Source organism: Labrus mixtus, chromosome 16 (genome assembly GCF_963584025.1).
Source record: "Labrus mixtus chromosome 16, fLabMix1.1, whole genome shotgun sequence".
Classification (NCBI taxonomy): Eukaryota; Metazoa; Chordata; class Actinopteri; order Labriformes; family Labridae; genus Labrus; species Labrus mixtus.
Genome location: NC_083627.1, coordinates 2511960 through 2526431, shown reverse-complemented (window position 1 = coordinate 2526431; position 14472 = coordinate 2511960). Strand labels below are relative to the sequence as shown.

Sequence of the window (14472 nt, the reverse complement as noted above, 5' to 3'; positions counted from 1 at the left end):
CTGAAGTTATTTGTTCTATCAAAGTAATGACGGGGACAAATAGTCTGTCAGTGGTGGTCTTGATTTAAAATCTCAGTCCGAGACCAAAGTGAAAATGCTTTCGATGACGAAACGAGACCTTCAAAAAGTGGTCTCGAGACCAAGACCGAGTAAAACACTATAATCTATGACGGACTTTTTCTGCAGTAAAGAGGGAAGCTGGATCTGATGAGGTTGTTGATATATTTTAATGTTTCACTAAGTCAAATAGATATTTATACACTGTTGATCTTTCAGTATCACTTCCATAAGTTTAAGTTTCACATAATCAGCATAACCTTCTTTGGCCACACATCCACTTCTCATCTGGGTGTAAAACTTGACCTTCATTTGACCTTTGAGGCCCAGATCAAACATCTGTACAACACCTCATTCTACCATCCCAGAAATGTTGCTAAACTCCGGTCGTCGCTCTCTCTCTCTGAGACCCTGAAAAACGTTTCCACGCCTTTGTCTCCTCCAGGCTGCGGTACTGTAACACACTCCTTATCGGGATCCCTCAGAGCTTACAGAAACACATCCATAACACCACGTCACCGGCAATCCCGTCAAACTACGTGTTGAATACAGAATCCCAACTTGAGGATCTGCTCTCCCCTCAAACCACAAAAAAACCTCCACCGTAGAAACACCATCTAAATCCCACCGGGACTAATCTGTGTACTGAGGGGGATCGGGCTTTTCGCTCTCTGAGATCGGATTGTTTGGATGCAACACACACACAGGCCGATTGTAAAAAAGTATCATTTATTATCAAAAAAAGAAAAAGTTCACAGTGGACGATGGATCACTCCTCTGAATAAACGAGGCCTGACGGGTCGTAGCTACAACAACTACATCCCAGGTCTACATTCTAGTTACTCTAAAGAGAATTAGCCCCAAAATGTAATTTCACCTGCACATCAAAACATATTTAAATGAGACTCAGAGAGGGGGAAAAAGAAATAACGTGGTGTGGAACAGATATACACAGACAGACAGACAGACAGACACACACAGGTCGTAATAAAATCTAATTTCTCAAATTCAACACGGCATGTGAGAGCAAATCACAGAAACATGAATGTATCTGAAAACCCAGTGTATTAACAGGAGGAAACATCTGCAATCACATCTCTGCTTCATAATGAGAATTTAGAGGAAACAGAATCACCTCATGTGTCAGGAAGACAGATCTGCTTTCAGATTGTTGATGACAATTCAGAGTGAGGATCAGGACAGTATGTTGAGATCTCCATCGCAGTCGGATGTTTAGGATCCTTAATTTGTCAAAGACGGTTCAAATAAATACAAAAATAAATCAAAAGAGCCGTCTCTGTCTCTGTGGAGGGCTCAAACTGTGAGTAGGTGAGTAAATGTTGTTAATGAAGCCACAGGAAGCAGTTCAGGTAGAAACAATCAGAGTCACAATGAGGACTCTCTCTTAGCTTCTCAAAGGACAAGGCGGGATCGTTTGACACGTTTCTCATGACGACAAAACAAAACTAAACCTTCCAACGTCATTATTCCTAAAGAAAACACAAATCTGGAAAATAGGGTCAAACATGATCCGCTTTTCTGTCTAACAAGAGATCTCTAAAGTTTCTGACAAAGAAAGAAATCAAAGCTTATTTATGTTGATCATACTGTAGGATAATGTCCGGTGCTGAAACGAAGCACCGGACGAAGGCTCATTGATGCGTTTAAGAGTTTGTGGGAAACATTGATCCCTTTGGCACAGAGAAAGAACAAATATATACGCCTAACAAAATAGTTCAGCGGATTTATTGATGATAGGAGAAATTTTGATTTACTTTTGAAAAGTTTGCAAGTCTTTCGAACCATAGACTGTATAAAGAACGGACAGCAGAACGCGTCGCCGCGAGTGAAGCCAAGAGATTTAGAGCTGATGCACGTCGTACATTTTTCTATAACATGACCGTTTTCAGTTTGCATATGCTCGATTTCAGTTAGTGATTTGATGCCATCAAACAGCACACCATGTCATGATTGACAGCTCTATTGATGAATGAGGCTCCTGCTGAGCTTTGTGCAGCGGATTAGCAGAGAACAGCAGGAAATCTAACAAACACAAGAGTCCTAGAACTTAGACAACCGTGAGTGTCTGCTTCAGACCGAGAAGAATCTGTTCTGCTGTGGACCGTACTGACCTGAGGGGGCTTTGCTGTTTTAACGGTAAGCGTGTATTCATCAGCAGAAGTGTCAATAGAGCGGCTCTTCCAGCTAGTCCCTGCTGCACACTCTGGTTGGATGAATGACATTTTGGCTTCATCCCGTTCAACAGGAGTCTGAGGCTCGCTGTCCGTTTGTAAATACAGTCTTTGATTCAAACCAAAAACCATCAGGAAACTTTTCACCTGACCTTCAGCAGAAAAATCTCTGAATTAAAAAAAACAACTCACTTTTATTACAAACCTAAAAACCAGAAAAGTGTTTGGAGGAGGAACTTAAAGGTAAAGTTCAACATGTCAATGCAGCGGACTAATTCAATGCATAAATATCAACAGCAAATAAAACTATACAAATATCAAAAGTATTCCCATACAAACAACCACTCCCCTCCCCCCTTTAGAGAAATAAACTGGATTGAGATATAAAAATGTAAACAAACAGGCAGCCAGGCTTCACAGGCCTCGCCAGTCGAGTGTCCGAGAAAACAAAACTCCCTCATCGAAGCCACGCATCCCGCTGCACAGTTCATGTTTCCAGGCACTGGTATCTTTCCCAGACCACACAAACTTAAGTTCCAGTAAATTAATCAACCAAGAAAGAGCGCCAAAACCCTGATATCTATGTCTCCCCAAAAAAACTCATGCAGTTAAAGCAGCTTTCTTTCAAAATTGATCATTTTATTTGAGTCAAAAACACTCGTCTGGGCTTCTGTTTGGTAGAATGTAAGTGACACGAGGTACTAAACTCAGAGTGATCCCCCGTCGCTCACAGCGAGTGAAAGGCTGCTGTCATTGAAGAAACTTCATCTTCACGTCTTGAATTGGAAAACACTGAGCTTTAACAAGTCTTCACGAGCCAGCAGACAAAGACGGTCTGTATAAAAGTAGTTTCAAAAAAATATATCCAGGTGAGAGGGGGAGGAGTCCTGCAGGAGAGTGAGAGGTCAGTCTGAGTCTGAGAGGACGATGGTCTCCTCGGGGTCACACTGTGTGGCCACGTTGACCTGCAAACACAAACACAGGAACAGTTAGGAAATGTGTTCTCTCCATTTACAGATCCTACATCTCTGGCTCTGGAGATTCAGCACGGGAAGTGTTCTTTCTTCCTTTTTAGCGCATTCGTAGTCCGAGCTGCGTCGACCAATCGTGTACCAGCAGGCGTTGGTGTGTGCAGGAACAACAGGGTTGAATGACATACATCTGCAGAGATCTGACGATGGTTTAATTCTCTCTATAAACAGATATCTGCATAAAGGTGCAGCCCTGACATGATCTATCATTTCAACTTGAGCGACAGATCTTCTTGACGCTGTATCGCGACAGACAATGAGCGTTTAGATTCCCAGCCTACCTTAAACACATCAGATATGATCACTCTGACCTTCATGGAACAAACAAACCCAAAAGTCTCATTTACCACCCTATGTGCCCCCACCTTGTTTTTCTTGGGAGGCGGAGTCATCTGTGAGCTGGTGACCATTTCCTGGGTTGGGGTGTCTGCTCGGGTGGACTCGGCCTGCTGTGGAGAATTGCAGCTAAAAACGCCCATGTCCAGAGGGATGTCTACCTCACTGAGGAGGGAAACATGGAGGGGTGAGAGAGAGAGAGACATTAGAGAGACAGAGGTAGGGCTGCAGAAACAAATGTAACAAAGAGCCTTGACTTCATATCTGGGACTAAAGTCTGTCAAATCAAGCTGAATGAAGGCTTCAAAATCCAGCACTAATGATCTGCACTACGTCAACTATAGGAAACTTACATGTTCGGCACATTCAGGGTCAGAATTGAACTTTCTCACTGGTCACGGTGGCAAGTAGAAAATCCACCATCCAATTTTTAATATTTTCTTACTAAATAAATAAAAAAATAAAGGATGAAATGAAAGGTTGGCTGACTATTAAAAGCTATTTAGTTAACCTAATACTAACACTACCTAGCAGCAGAATGGTTACAGCAGGGTAGCTTATAACATTAACTGTAATGGCTGGAGTTCCTGTGTATGTGTGTGTGTGTGTGTGTGTGTGTGTGTGTGTGTGTGTGTGTGTGTGTGTGTGTGTGTCAGCCAGCCCTAATGAAGCTCTGACATGCAGACTCTGACAGCACAGAAGAAAAAGGATCTGCAGCTGGACCAAAAACTATTTTGATTCAAACATTTACCTGCCATGAGGTGGACAGCCCTTGACAGCGTGGTTAAAAGCAAGTATACCCTGAGACTTACTGACCAAATGATAAGCGCTAACTTCGGACCCTGAGAGCGTTACATACCTTCAATCTTAACCACTATCTCAGCCTCACCGTACCTGTCATGGATGATGATGTGTTTCTTGGAGTTCTCTGATGGTGAATCCTCTCTCTTCCTCTTCTGGCTCCTCATGGCTCTGGGGCTGGGCGGCGGCGATGTGCCGGTCGTTGTCTGTGTGTTACAACTTTCTATCATGACATCCTGTGACGGAGACACCCCATTGGCTGCTACAGGGGAGCCTTCCGACGGGTTCGTAGTGACTTTGCTTGTGCTAACCAGCACAACTGAAACATGATTGGAGGAATCCACGGGCTCGTTTACTCCTGTGAGGTTACCATTGGACAGGGGCACGTGGTCATTAGACTGCCTTGGCTCTGACTGGCTGGGGCTGTGTCTGGGGGAGGGCATGTCGGACAGCGGAGAGATTTGGGACGCGCTATCATCAGACAGAGGACTGAGTCCACTTGTGACAGGATCCTCATCCTCATCTTTTGTGTTTTCTTCGTCCCCTGCAGAAACGCTCCCTGACAGCACGTCCGTCTGATCGTCCTTGTTGGTTTCGTCACCTGCGTTCTCCGCCTCGTTGCTGTCGTCCTCCTCGTTCTCATCGTCTACAAAAGAGGAAATAGTGACCGCCTAATGAGCCATTTATTGTAAAGGTCCTGGTGATCCGTACTGGAGCTGCAACAATCAAATCTATTTGCGGTCAACTCTTGAATTAAACTCCAACTCTTTTGATAAGAAACAACGGAATAAAAAGAAGATTAAAAAAGAAAAGAGGTCGGATACAAACTGTTTTTTTGTACTCCACTTTGACAAAACTGTAGGATTCTTCTGAATTTCAAACAGATTCAACTGTGTTTACCTGGTCCTTCCTGCTGAGTGCTGGCCTGAATCTCTTCCTCAATGTCTGGATCTGAAGATTCATCATCTTCTTCATCCTCTTCCTCCTCCTCCTCCTCCTCCTCGTCTTCTTCTTCTTCTTCTTCCCCTTTCACTCCGTTGGCCTCGTTTTTTTCCTCTTCCTTTTCCGATTTATGGCCCTGAAAAAAAGGTGCGGGGGTCAGAGGGGACGGAACAGCCAGGGAGCGAAAAAGAAAAACAAAACAGTCAAAATCAGAATCTCATTGTAGTGCATTACAGCGTAATCATAAGGTTTTATTTCTCCAGCTCTCAGTCAGCAGTGGCTGCTTCAGGTTGGCAACGCCCACAACCTCAGAGTCAGAGTGCTTCTCACCAGCGCTCATTGTTGCTAGGTTACGAAAATTAACTTCTGCTTCCCTCGGTAATGTCTGTTAGGTCAGCTTTAATAGCTCAGTTTGTTTAAGATTTGCTTTGATTCAATTAAATATCACCAAGTAAACAAACGACGAGTTCGATTACTTTAAACATCATTGTTGTTGTTTACAAAGCTGATATCAGAAGTCCCGCCCTGGCTTGATTCTGATTGGTCAGTTATGGAGAAGGGCCATGGAGGAGCGCTGTGCTGTTCCAAAAGTTGAACTGTTTTCAACTGCGACCTAAAACAGCCAACGCTGTGAGCGCTAATCTGAAATGGAAATTTGTCGTTTATTGATCCCAAACTCAGAGAGTGTGGAGGGAGAGGGAGAGAGAGAAGGAGAGGGAGAGAGAGAGGGAGAGAGAGAAGGAGAAGGAGAGGGAGAGAGAGAGGGAGAGAGAGAAGGAGAGGGAGAGAGAGAGGGAGAGAGAGAAGGAGAAGGAGAGGGAGAGAGAGAGGGAGAAGGAGAGGGAGAGTGTGGAGGGAGAGGGAGAGAGAGAAGGAGAGGGAGAGAGAGAGGGAGAGAGAGAGGGAGAAGGAGAGGGAGAGGGAGAGGGAGAGTGTGGAGGGAGAGGGAGAGAGAGAGGGAGAGAGAGAGGGAGAGGGAGAGGGAGAAGGAGAAGGAGAAGGAGAGGGAGAGTGTGGAGGGAGAGGGAGAGAGAGAAGGAGAGGGAGAGAGAGAGGGAGAGAGAGAGGGAGAGGGAGAGAGAGAGGGAGAAGGAGAGGGAGGGAGAGGGAGAGAGAGAAGGAGAGGGAGAGAGAGAGGGAGAGAGAGGGAGAGAGAGAGGGAGAAGGAGAGGGAGAAGGAGAGGGAGAGGGAGAGGGTGGAGGGAGAGGGAGAGAGAGAAGGAGAGGGAGAGAGAGAGGGAGAGGGAGAAGGAGAAGGAGAAGGAGAGGGAGAAGGAGAGGGAGAGGGAGAGTGTGGAGGGAGAGGGAGAGAGAGAAGGAGAGGGAGAGAGAGAGGGAGAGAGAGAGGGAGAAGGAGAGGGAGGGAGAGGGAGAGGGAGAGGGAGAGGGAGAGGGAGAGGGAGAGGGAGAGTGTGGAGGGAGAGGTTTGAGAAAGGCCCGAGCTCTCATACCTCTTTGTCCTTGCGGTCTTTCTCCTGTCGACGGATCCTCTCCTGCTCCTCCGTGTCTTCTTGTTTGACGGCGTACTTGGTGATGACCTCCTCCAGACGGGTCAGAGCCACTTCTCTGTTGGAGCGCAGCTTCCGCAGCAGTGTGGGGTCTGACAGAGCCGGGTCTGTGGCTTTATAGAGGGGGTGGAGAAAAGGGAGGAGAATGAAGAGGACTTCTTTTTGCCAGTGAAGTCAGACAGTCAGTCGGTCACTGGGGTCAGTCCACATTAATGATTTTATCCCTGCCTGAAGCCTTACCAGGTTTGTAGGGGTCAGTGAGGGGCGAGCCGAAGTTGTACACCAGGTCCAGGTGACGTCTCTCCTGCATGCGGCTCCCGGTCTCTCTGAAAGCGTCCTGGGCCATCTGGTTCAGCTGTTTCCGGCTCAGGCACAGGTTGTGGCGCTCGTTGGCGCGCAGAACCTGCTGGAGGATGTCTTGGTAATCCGGAGGGTTCCTTAGTGCCTCGGGACTGTTGATGAAACGTTCAATCTGACAGGAGGAGAGAAAGGATTAGGAACAGATTCATTCTTCATAAGGTTTTTTTGTTGACTTTTACAAAAATGATTCATGGTTATTTTATATATATATGTCGGCCCGGGTCCTAATCTGTGTCTGCAAGTTCAATCTTAACTGTTTTGTTTACTTAAAGGTTTATACAGCTGTGGACTTGAACATTTGGCATATTGATTTTTGTGAGCTTTGCCAGCATACTGAAGGTCTACGGGCAAAGTGATCAGATGAAATTATCATCTGTCTGACTTCACACATGCAGCTCACCCTCAGGAGTTTTGTGAAAGCAGCATGACACATCTGACTTTCCTGCTGTGTAATTCACTGTACTCTTACCTTCCTGTTGATCTCTGGGTAACGAGTGCTTTTGTAGGAGATCTTCTGCTCGATGACTCGGCCTGTTAGTGTGTTGCAGCACTTCAGCTCACACAGCTTCTCATAAATCTTCATCATCTGGAAGAGAAGAAGGAGACAGGTGTGACTAATTGTGACACAACCTGGTGTAATGGCTCTTTTGTTTTCAGCTTTCAGCAGCATTTTCATTGAGGATGGGGATCAAAACTCAGTTCCATTAAGGACCAGGTTAACGTACAATAACGTTTCATCTTATTAATACTGTATACTGGGTCATGTAGCGTAACGTTAAAGCTCGAGTCACATCACTGAATCAATCACTGGTGCACAATCATACATCCACTGTCATAAGAGTAATAGCCATCCAACAACACTTCAGCATTGTGGATCAAATTCAACCAAAATGCTACTTTGACTGTTTGGTTTAAAAAACTCAACTATCAACTCCAGCTGCTGCTGCAGGTCAATCCTCCTCCTCCAATCAGAGCAGACGTGGTAAACACATCCAAACTCTGTAGCAAGTCCCGTTAATCAAAGATATTCATTTAATGTTGAGATCGACGGGATCAAAGCTAGTTAGCTGACACAACGTCTTATGATGTGTTCAGGGTCGGCTCAGTCAATGACTAGAGGGCAAAGGTCAATCAACATGATGTGTTCAAATGTAACGTAAAAAGAAAGAAAAAGAAGAACATCTTGGTTTGGCGGGAAACTTGAATAAATAAATTTGTTTTGAGGAGAAATTTGTTTGTTTTTCAAAGCAATATGAAACAGATTTTTAAGAGAATAAAACAAAACCAGACCGTCGTCTTTCTACCTAACAATAGAAAAGAATCGATAGTAGTATCAATTAAGATTCACGTCCTTAAAAAGTCTCGATATGATCGTCAATATCCATAAATATGAACAATCCCTTTTATAACTCCACTCTGCATTAAACTGCATCCTGACCTTGCGTTTGAGTTTGTGCTCCTGGATGTACGAAGAGTCTTCTGTTCCCATGTCGTCCAAATTCAGCTCAGCCCTCTGCAGGCGGCAGATCTCATCGTTGTACACCTTCAGTAGTTTCTCCAGGTACGCTATCTGAGAGACAGATAAAAGACATGAAGATGAGGAGGCAGGGTACGGTTCAGTTTGGACTTAGCGACGTAACTTAAGATAGAACTTATTCAGAGCTGCAGCAACAGGCCACAGCTGAATAAGTTCAAGTTCACCATCGTTATAATATTCAATCAGTCAAGCCTCGTAGTGTTCAGACACAAACCTGTTTCCTGGATGCCCTGTTTGCCTTTCTCTCTGCGTCCTGTTCCTCCTGTTTGTCGACCTCGGTGCCCTCCTGCAGCCCTGAGGTGGATGGCTGTTTATCCTCTGAGGTCAGTGCGCCCCCTTCTTCTTCCTCCTCCCCCTCCTCTTCCCCTCTCTCATCTTTAGTCTTGTTTTTACCTTTGTGGAGAGCAGAGGTAGTCTGGAGAGAATTCCACGTTGAGGTACAAGGCCCAGGCTCGACCTTGGAGAGGGTCTGCCTCTTCTTAGCTGCATGCTGCTTGAGCACAGTGCACAGTTCGTTGATGTAGACGAAGGTTTTGGAGCGGTGGGCCTGAGCGCGAGTTAAACATCGTCCTAAGGTGTTCCTGAACTCCACGGACGACAGAAAGTCGGGAGAGGATTTTGAATGTTTGGCTTGGAGGAAGGTCAAGACCTCAGGGCAGTCCTTAGTGAGAACTGAACAGTGCTCCACAAACTAGGAGAAGAAAGTAAAGCAAACTATAAGAAGGAGTCAAGGGAACAGAGAAAGGGAACATGGAGGGAGGAGGACAGAAAAGTCATCAAACACAAAGTATCAGCGCAGTGAGATTCAGGTTTCTTCAGTTCACATTTAAAACATCGACATGGTCACAACTCCCCGGTGTTTCACTAACGTTTGTCATTCAGATGTTTGTTACTACTCCCCCGACAACACCCGCTCAGACACAACAACAACACGTTAGTGAGTTATCCAGTCGTCTCATTTTAATCTTTATTCCCTTAAAGGTTTTGGCCTGTCCACCTTCTCCTCATGTTTCGACTTGTTGCTGGTTTCCTCCTCTTTGCTGTGATTTGTCTTTATTACTCTTCTTCACAGAGTGCATGTTACATTGTTATTCCATTATTATATAATGTCTTTGCTTGTTCATATTGCTAAACTTCTGTGGATCAGGTGATTGATCTTCACACGTAAAGCTAAGGGTTTTAGAGCACTTGTATTTATTCACATTTCACACATTATCACCGATGTCAAAGGAGTTCAATTAAACCCTCGATGGTGACCACATGCTTCTATGATCTGGACTGGACCTTTGCGTCTGTTCAAAGTTACACTGCTGTTGTTCAAGCAGATATCTCACCATGTTGTGGTCATATTTATGGACAGGCTACACGATTTATCACCGTCAGAAATGACAAGCCTCGTGGAATAAAAACTGTGCTTACCTCAGTGAACAGTCTCTGATTCTCCGCCTGCAGGACGTGTGCGTCCTTCTTCGCTGAGGCAAACGGTGACTTGGTTATGTGGGTAGGGGCCGTCTGCTGAACTCTGAGGGTCGTGACATGAGGAGAGGACAGGGTGGAGGCAGAGCGGGACTGCGGAGGAGAATCCTCTTCATCATCATCAAGGACTATGATCTTATCCGCCATCGAGGCGGGAGCCACCGCCATCAAAAATGTTTATTGTTTCTGCTGAGAGAAAATTCAAACCAGGAGAATGTTGGCTATAGAAGAAGATAAACTTTATCAAACCTGCGAGGGGAAATTCAATTTCACACTGTTGTTACAGATTTGTACTATTTTATCTTTAGTCCTCTGTTAAAACACCAAGTCAAATTCCTCGTATGTACTTGGCATTAAACAATGATTCTGATGCTACACACAGACATGCACAAACAGGATCCTGTGGACATGCCGTGCTCAAGGGCACCTCGGCAGTGCTCAGGAAGTGAACTGGCAATTTCCAGATTTGGTCCAGGACTTGAACCAGCGACCCTCCAGACCGGTTCTCAAGTCCCTGCAGACTGAGCTACTGCCACTCTGTTAAAAGTGTTTTACGAAAATGTGAGATTTATGGGGCGCTGGTGGCGCAGTGGTTAGTGCGCGCGCCCCATGTATGGAGGCTCCACCTGTGGCCTCTTTCCCGCATGTCGTTCCCCTCTCTCTCTCTCTCCCTGATTTCTGACTCTATCCACTGTCCTATCTCTCCATTAAAAGGCACAAAAAGCCCAAAAATAAATCTTAAAAAAAATGTGAGATTTATTTTAATCTGTTTTATTTGTGGAGGCATCATGTACAAGATGAAACAGAAATACCATTGAGGCATTGTACCAGAGTTAGCTTTGAGCTAATCTGTATATTCAGACCCCGGCAGATCAGTAACCTGCTGCCAACCAAAGGCCTGGAGAAGGGACAGGGAATACTCGTCTACAAAGAAAACTCATAGACTCATAATTACTCAGATCTGGAAGAACCAGGAAAAGACTTCTAAGCAGAGCGATGGAGTGAGTCTTCAAATAGACAAGTGAGTAGATGTAGGAGAACCACCATGCTGCTCAACACTTAAGGAGTGTTTGAAAAACATTTTCAAAGTAAAACCAAAGTCCTTGGAGCTTCTCATTGTGGTGTGGATTAAAAGCTGCATCATGTTGGTTGAAAGCTAAAGACCCAGCTCTTTCATGAATACCTACTAACTTAATGATGATGGTCTCCATATTATTGATGATGATGATGGTAATGACGATGGTTTTTGTTTGATAACGACGACTTATAAGATGGTTTCTATACTGATTAGAGCTCTCAAGAACTGCCCTCAATGTTGTGCTTTGCCTCTGGTCACTTCCTGTCAGCACCTGTGTGTCCAATCAGACTCAAAGCTGATCGTTTGCTCTTACTGACATTGTTCCCTTTTTTCTAGATCCTTGCTTGTGTTGTTCTTACTCTCTGATGTACGTCGCTTTGGAGAAAAGAGTCTGATCAGTGAATTGTATATTTAAGGGGGGTCCCTCCTGAACCTTGGCCCCCCCCACAGGTCGTCCTCACGCCCCTGCTTTATCCCACCAAACCATGTGCTTGTAAACGTGCTGCTTCTGATCTGAGGACTGATCCATCACTCATGAGCAAGAGAGGAGTCACTGAAGAGAAGCAGAGTTTAGTCTGAGCTCTCAAAACAACAGAAAACAAACCGGAAACACTTCAAGAGTGAAACACAGACAACAGCTACAGCAGAGACATAAAGAGGGTGAACTGTGTCATATTATTATAAAGTCACACTTACCGACCTCTTGTTTACGAGCTGACTGACGTGACGACAAAAGAGGAAACTGTTTCATCGCGATTCATGGTTCTTCTGTCGAGTTAGCTTACGTTAGCATTAGCTAGCTAGTTAGCATTGTGACTATGAAGACTGAGTGAGAGAAAGGAGTTAAAAAAAACATCCGGGGTCTTTAGTTTTTATGACGTCATTTGTCGGGTTCAGATTAAGAGATTCTTCTGAAACTCGTATTTTAAATCCCAAAGACTTCCCGATAACCAAAACAAAGCGCGTCAACTTCGATATTCTGTCGGCTTGAGCTCGAAAGTCTACCCGCTAAAGACGTGACAGTAACGACGCCTCTGATTGGTTCGTAGATCGCTTTGTCAGTCAGTAATGTCGATAGCTATTGGACGACTTTTCTTAACGTTAACCGACCACCATCGACACTTTTATTGTTTTTTAAAAACATCGATTCTGCATTTTCTGAAAAATAAAATGAAATATAAAATGTTAATAAATAATAATAAAAAAATAAAATTAAATAAAATTAAATAAAATTAAATACAATACAATACAATACAATACAATACAATACAATACAATAAAATACAATACAACTGAGATACATTTTAAAAAACAAACAGCAAATCTAAGCATATCCTTTATCAACAGCAAAAATATTATGTTAAAAATTAAATTCATATTGAATACGAAGGTAGTTAGTTGGCAATAAGAGATGACGTGGTTCTGTGGTTATCTTTTGTAAACCCCATTCCTGCCTTCTCCCACCAATCCTGATAAACCCCGCTCCCACTCATCCCAGTTAACCCAATACCCATAACCTGCTGCAGGCATGACATTCAAAATGAATTAATATTTTTAAAAAAGCAATAAAGTTTATCAGTTTGAACATTAAATATCTTGTCTTTGTAGTGTATTAAAATGAATATAGGATGAAAATGATTTTCAAATCATTGTATTCTGTTTTTATTTACGTTTTACACAACGTCCCAACTTTATTGGAATTGGGGTTTGGAAAAAACATATGCCATGTGATATTTTGTGGTATTAAGTTGTGTGATTGTGTATGTGGCTCACTGAAACCGAAAGTTTTCAGAAGAATCCACAGTATGATACTTCCGGTCACTGCTGTCAAAATAAAACATTTTCAACAGGCGCGTATGATCGTATCATCACAAAAAACACTCTGCCGAGTTTATGTCAGTGTAAACATAAAGTGGAGCATAACTAATCATCCTTCACATTTTCTGCTTGTACCAAAAATTATTGATTTTAATTTTAATCCAAACAAATCAAATCGGTTTATAACAAAATGTTTATCAGATTGTCTCCTGTCATTTTATAGATAGACCTACTGTCAAACCTATTCGGCAAATAAATACAAATCACAGATATCCTTGGACATTTGAACTATCAAAGATATAAAATATTAATGTAGCAACGACACAGATTTATAGTTAAATCCACATGTTACTAAACTTCAGTAGGTTGTAAAGTATTTCTATTAGATTCATGTTGTTTATGCCCTCTAGTGGTCACAGTAAGTTACTACAACATTACTACTATCAAGTCAGATTAAATCACAGTATGTTACTTCCGGTCCCTGCCGTCAAAATAAAAGCTTTTCAAAACCTACGACGACACAATACAACCTTACAGTCGACACAAATCATTTTATATCTTTCTTTTTGTTTTGACGTGGAGGCCGATAGTTTTTAAAGTTTCCTTGTGAATCTTGTTTGTCGATTTGTTCACATTAGCTAGAAGAAAGCTCTTTTTAAAAACCTTTGACCGGAAGCACTCGTTTGCTGTTCTGTGTGAGTTTTACAGTTGATTGAATGTTGCTGAGTGAGCCGTTAAAACAACACCGCCCTCATGTGGCCACAGGACGTTACTGCACTGAAGTCGAGTTAAGACAAAACATTGTTTATACATATGTTATTGTTAAACTTGGTTTTATATATTATTTTAGATCTATTTTTTTGTTTTACATTTTATATTTCATATTACCTCCATTTGTTTTCATTTAACTTTTCATATCATATAATTTATCACATCGTTTAAAGTTTTACTTTTTACACAATATGTAAGTTGCTCTTAAATAGTTTATGAGTTATTCTCTGTGTTAATTTAGTAGCAGATTTGGGGAAGTTTTTAGAATACCGGATATTGTTTTATGATAAAGTTCCTGTGATTGATCTATCTTGGTTACTCTTTTTCCCATTGTTACCAGATAAACCAGTTAAACATTTTCTTTTTTTTAAATGGACTCTTCATCTGTGCTCATATATATATACACACATATAATATATATATATATATATATGTGTGTGTGTGTGTGTGTGTGTGTGTGTGTGTGTGTGTGTGTGTGTGTGTGTGTGTGTGTAAATAATGTTCGCAGAGGCATGATTAGCTGATTTTTTTTATTTTTTGGCAATAAATAGAGTATCCCTGATCC

At 43.0% G+C, this 14472-nt stretch overlaps 1 protein-coding gene across 4 annotated transcripts; it reads right to left on the bottom strand.

Annotated features, from left to right (window-relative positions):
• Positions 1–769: 769 nt before the first annotated feature.
• On the bottom strand, positions 770–12356 carry daxx (death-domain associated protein). Of its 4 annotated transcripts, none has more exons than XM_061060471.1 (11): positions 12015–12356; positions 10184–10426; positions 8979–9455; positions 8666–8797; positions 7697–7813; positions 7108–7339; positions 6811–6980; positions 5318–5495; positions 4511–5063; positions 3646–3781; positions 770–3214 (listed from the first exon to the last, which is right to left on the bottom strand). In XM_061060471.1, exons 2-11 carry the CDS (start codon positions 10406–10408, stop codon positions 3155–3157), a joined length of 2280 nt encoding a protein of 759 aa, XP_060916454.1. In that variant the 5' UTR covers positions 10409–10426; positions 12015–12356; the 3' UTR covers positions 770–3154. The 4 variants fall into 4 exon arrangements, with proteins under 4 accessions (XP_060916454.1, XP_060916453.1, XP_060916456.1 ...); XM_061060470.1 differs by having other exon boundaries at positions 10184–10429; positions 12019–12356; XM_061060473.1 differs by having other exon boundaries at positions 12019–12356.
• Between the last annotated feature and the right edge of the window lie 2116 nt (positions 12357–14472).